The sequence below is a fragment of the Vanessa tameamea genome, chromosome 2 (assembly GCF_037043105.1).
Source record: "Vanessa tameamea isolate UH-Manoa-2023 chromosome 2, ilVanTame1 primary haplotype, whole genome shotgun sequence".
In the NCBI taxonomy this organism is placed as follows: Eukaryota; Metazoa; Arthropoda; class Insecta; order Lepidoptera; family Nymphalidae; genus Vanessa; species Vanessa tameamea.
Window position 1 is genome coordinate 5,343,167 of NC_087310.1, and position 6,005 is coordinate 5,349,171.

At 32.4% G+C, this 6,005-nt stretch overlaps 1 protein-coding gene across 1 annotated transcript; it reads right to left on the reverse strand.

Annotated features, from left to right (window-relative positions):
* Nucleotides 1–1,178: 1,178 nt before the first annotated feature.
* On the reverse strand, nt 1,179–5,149 carry LOC113401068 (uncharacterized). Its single transcript, XM_026640790.2, has 4 exons — nt 4,727–5,149; nt 4,197–4,458; nt 2,321–2,702; nt 1,179–2,066 (listed from the first exon to the last, which is right to left on the reverse strand). Exons 1-4 carry the CDS (start codon nt 4,985–4,987, stop codon nt 2,051–2,053), a joined length of 921 nt encoding a protein of 306 aa, XP_026496575.2. The 5' UTR covers nt 4,988–5,149; the 3' UTR covers nt 1,179–2,050.
* Nucleotides 5,150–6,005: the final 856 nt, after the last annotated feature.

The window sequence follows — 6,005 nt, forward strand, 5'->3', positions numbered from 1 at the left end:
TTCTTCTTAATGTTTCCTTTAGATGTTTGCAATACCGCAAACATCGGTTAAGATTCAAGCGTAACCGCTCTCGCTGTAAGCCATCTCGGCTTTTTTGGAATTATATTTACGTATTTAATCAGGTTTGTATGTTTTGCCACAAAGATTATGTAGCAGGTGCATTTTAATGATCATTTGCATGCGGTTAGCCGCCACGCCTCGTAATAAATCATTTCTTGCTGATGGTAATTATTATTGTTTGAAGAGGAAACTATTGTTAAATATAATAATTATAATATAATTGAAAATTGTCTGGTGTAGCCTTTGATGAAAGATTTACTTCAAAATATTACAAGATTAATCAAAATAAAATACATAGATATAAAAATATATTTATTTAATTACAAAAGCGCAATACATTTCCAGTCAAATTATAAATTCGATTGTACATTTACAAGAGTACACGCACGAATCAAATATAATTATTTTTATTAGAAATAGAACAGTAGTGTCAATTTAGGCTTACATTTTTTTTTTCATTCATAAGACTTGAACATGATTAGCAAGTATTTATGTAGTAAGGCGCATTCATCGTCATAGCTCTTGACTATCATACTACAATTATAATACATTTAACTTAATCGCGTATCATATTTTATTTAAACATGCAGTTACAAACGAGGAATAAATGGCAGTTAATTAAGTTGTTGTAGGATTACCGTTCTATTAAAGTCTTGATATTAAAAAAAATAGAATTTATTTATTCTCTTATTCAAATCACAGATTAACAAGAAGTTAAAACAAGTTTAAACAAATATATACATATATTCGTTGTGTAAAAATAAATCCCCTTTATGTCACTGAACGTGTCGACGAAGGTTATAGTTAAACGCAAATATTAAGCTGACAAGGACTATATTTCTTGAAAAACAATTCGGTAACTTTTAAAATGTAGCTTCCCCTCGCTTGGTTACCAACCGCCATCTTATTTTGATGCCCCGCCCCACCGAGCGGCCACCAGTGTGCCCAGTTGTTAAAAAAAATCATTTACCCGGTAAAGCTACTTTAAATTTAGGATAATTATTAAAAAAACCTTACAGTTGTCATTACAGATGTCACAGTGGTTTAGTAAAAAGGGATTATTTTTAAAAAATTTTTTATATTTATTTTAATAATAGTAAATAATGATATAATACTACTAGTATAATACTAGTAAATAATTATATAATATCCTGTGATTTTTTTAATTATATTGTTCATTCGAAGTTTAATTAAATTACAATAATATTTTTAAAAAATGGCGTTATGAAGTACTTGACATTGCATTCCTTACAGTTATTTTCAAAATTATACAAATGATTACACTAATTTACAAAAAAAATTAAATTGTTTATTATTGGAATTATATGCATATTTTATTAATGCTATATTTTGTTCCAAAATGTCAGATTAATATAGTAAAAATATTTATAAATATTTAAAGGCGAGAGATTACCTTTGTCAGGATTAGCCATGATTTATGACTTCTAGATGCAATTGAATAATAAGATAAAACGCCAAAAACAATTATATAATCAATATACTTCTTCAAATAAAATTAAAATCAGTGTTTAGTCCAAAAATCAAATTAATAGTCTCAATATTCACTTTATATCACAAATGAATCGAAATTAACAAAAACTATCGTAGATTACACGGAACAATAGCGATTCGTCGTATGTGGTGCATTTACAATTACGGTTTCTCTTCCCAGTTGAATGCCGCCATTATGTGTGCGCTAACCATCCACACGACGTTCCGCTAGATTTTGACAGTGACGAGTAGTTGTCAATTCTAGTTTCGACGTAATTCAACATATGGCGCTACGCATGCGCCGTCATATTTATTTATATTAACCGATTTAGACTTTAGTCAATCTGTTAAACTCAGTGATATAGCCTTAAAATGTTTTTTGTTATTTCTATAAAAGTATAATTAATATACTATAGTTCACACATACATATTAAACGAAAATCTGTATACATCTTTATATTTTAATATTCTAATTTTGACACAGTCGTTTTGATTTAATTTAGCGTTTTTTGTACCTGAAAGAAAAAAAGAAAAATACGTTATTTTTCTTATAGAAAAACCAGTAATGTAATTACATGGAATATTTTAACATATGTATCAAGATTATAAGAATTAAGATGGTAATTAATTTGAAGCGTGAGATTACCTTTAATATATATATTCCATTGTGTGTAATCTGTGATAATGAAGTCGGGGTTTTTCAACACAATTCAATTGTATAATTAATACCGATAGATCTCAAAGTTAAATTTCTCTATAAAACACTTACCCATTGGAATTCGCATGAGCTGTAGCCGTTGCTGTGGCAGTGGCTGTTGCTGAACTACCACCACCACCGCCGTAATTACCACCGCAGCCACCGCCGCAACCGCCACCATGTTGTATATATCCCCCATTGCCTCTATGTTGACCGCCGCCGTATCCATTGTCTCCGCCATATCCGCCGCCGTAGCCGCCACCACCTCCACCTCCTCCGCCGCCGCCACCACCGCCACCGCCGCCGCCACCGCCGTAACCACCGCCGTAACCACCACCGTATCCGCCGCCTCCTCCGCTCCCGTATCCACCACCATTGCCATGTCCACTTGGGATGGAACCTCCGCCGTAATTGCCACCATAGTTGCCACCATAACCACCGCCTCCATGATGACCTGAAATTGAAAACATTCTGTATTACACCACAATTATACATATTTAGTTAGAAGAACAAAATGATAAACATAAGGGAATGTAGGTTAGCACTTTGAACGCATTTTTCGTCATGTTTATGTTAGAAATATAAAAATCGGCATTAATAAAGTATAACCGTTACACCATTTTTGAAAATTTATTAGCCAAGAGAGTGAAATTGGGCATGAAACTTTGTACGGAAGTTTGCCATTTTTTAATAAATAAACATGAAAATATGTATTTAGAATTTTCTTTATAAGTAAAAGGCAAATGTTGCAGTGTTATTCAATAGGATATTCTATCGGGTAAACGGCTGGTGTTGTAATAGAAATCTAATTATCTGATATAAAACTTATTGTTTTGTAATAATTAAGTTAAACAATGTTATTTTATTGACCACAATACAATAAAGGTGCAAACAACTAGGTCTATACTAAACTAGTATTTAAATGATATTTATTGCGAAAACATAAATTATACGATCAAAGCATGAAACATCAGAGATGTTATAATTTAAGACAAAAAGTTGTTTTTCGTTTCACTGTTCGTAACCAGTTTTATATTGGCAATGTAAAAAATATATTACAAAGAAAATCCTTGAAAAAAATATCGTTTTAATATCCATATTATACGATTTGTTAATATGACCTTTGAATTTAAGGATATATGATGATTGTGTTATAATCCTACTAATATTATATATGCGAAAGTGACTCTGCCTGTTACCTCTTCACGCTTAAATCGCTGAAACGATTTAGATGCAATTTGTTATGGATAATGTTTGAGTCCCGGAGAAAGACATATGTTAGTTTTTATGACGGAAATCATTTCTTAAAGATGTGTAAAGAAAAGAGGCATGGAAGTTTGTATGGGGAATCAATCAATAAAAGTTATATACATTTCGGTAAAGCCGCGGGTTCGGCTAGTATAATATTAAGCTGAGAAGTTAGTCTGTTTGCTAAAATGTACCAATGTTCAGCTCTACCAAACACGGTTCGAAGAAATATTTTCCATTAAGCAGTCAATTTATTGAGGAAAGTTGTAAAGAATATAGGTAACATCACGCTACGACCGTTTTATGGAATTATAAACGCGCGAGGCAGCTCGTCAAGAATATTTTTGAGTCAAACGCTGCTATAATACTTTACTTTATCTCATTATAAAAGTTAACTTGCAAATGTCGAATTATGGACGAGATTATAAGCATATGGTTTATTTGATTTAAGCTTCATTATTTCAGGACACATTTAAAATAATATGATTATTTTTATAAATCATCAAAAATATATTATTTTATAAAAGATTAGAAATAATCTGAGAAAATAATTCTGTTTCTATTAATACATATATTTATATCTTTACCTAAATGCGATGTGTAATATACTTAAATAAAATTCGAATTTAAATGTCAATATTTAGAATGTTTATGTATGTATGTTTAAGTTAAATTTGTAGATTAAACAATAATAAATTACCTCCATGTTCTTTAATGACTTTCACAACAATGGTTTTTGATGGTTCCTGGTATCCACCGTGGCCGCCGTATCCTCCTTGACCACCGTAACCACCGTGTCCACCGTAGCCACCGTCATAACCACCGTGACCTCTACCCTCGTATCCACCGCCTCCGCCATATCCAAATCCACCGCCAAATGATATACCTCCATGACCTAATAACTTCTTAAGATGTCGCTTTTGTCTGTTCGAACGGACTTGTCTTTCTTGATCTTCTAGTTTCTATAAATATTATTTAATACGATGATAATATTGAGTAGGTAACATATGATATGATTTCCTTATTACGCTCTGTATAAGACGATATTAGGTACACTGTAGAAAATATTTAATAAAACAATTTATTAAATAAATAAAAATGTAAAAATGACATTAGTGGTGATATTTGGACGCGATTGAAGATTGTTTTTGTATTTTATAATATTAATGAAAACTTTAAAATAATTCGAATTTTGCTGATAACATAAAGATTGTATATTTTAATATTTACCTGAACATAAATAGGTTGTGTATTTACACCTAACGACTTCGCTTGGGGTTCCAACACTTTAGGCTGCTGATTTCCCTGAGTGAGAAGTACTAATATTGGAAACTGGCGCGAGCGATCCGTAACATGAGTCCTCGTTTCCCTCGGGGGAGCTAAAACTGGAGCTACAAAAACTCGCTCTCCGCCTCCCAGGGCGTTATCATTCACAGAGGCGAAGGCGACTGCCGCCAACGCCAGCACGCTCACTACACTATGGAATCCCATCGTGATTACTGGCGCAGGACTCACGCAGACGACCTATATATAAGGCTGTATTCTATCAGACGCGATCGGACGTCACGGACCGCTTATAAATGTCTATGAACAGGACACCACGCTTCTCACGATGACGTCAGAGAAATACCTAATAATGAGTGATGCTTCCATTGATGTTTGTATTGTTACAGTTTATAAAAACAACAAGTGAAGCATACCTACATAAAACGTACAGCGACCTGCATAGTAATTTTGCGCACTCGGAGCACGTATCTGGTTATTCCTAAAAAACCGGACGCTGCTCGGTATGTTGAGACGCTGTAACGATGTTCGGCATTTATTTTTTATTAGGCTTTTAATACATTCCTTTTACAAACATTGAAGACTACACAAATCCTACAAATCAAATCAAAATCGTTTATTACACCTATCGTAAACTTGTTATTTATTCAAATAGATAATTTCATCATAATTTTAGGAGAAACATCAAATTTAAAACAACTGGTTCGGATTCTGGTGAGAAGAACCGACAAGAAACTGAGTAGTTTCTCTTTTTCATCAAATGTTTACGTTTAATTTATTTAAGTAGGTATTTTGCATATATTTTCAAATCGTTATCGGAATTAAGTTTATGAAAAAAATTAATACATAAATGGCGTTTATCAAACACGCTACAAAATAATAGTTATACATAGCTACGTATAAGGATCTATAAAAAATATTACAAAGAATTGTAAGTACTTCGAATTTAAAATACCTAGTCATACAGTAACTGGGCACAGAAACCGTGAACAGTTGTAGTGATGCTTAATAACATACATACGATTGTATGATTATCTAATATTAGAACAGCATAATTGTTATTGACAATTACATGTTGGGAAAACTAATGTTCGAGGGGAAAAGGCCTTCCCTCTACGGTTTTTCAATTGGTTTCATTTTTATTTATAAGCAATAAATTCTTCGTTCGTTTTCCACTGTATTATAATACTTACGTTATTTTGATAAATGCCAAACCAGTAGTCAC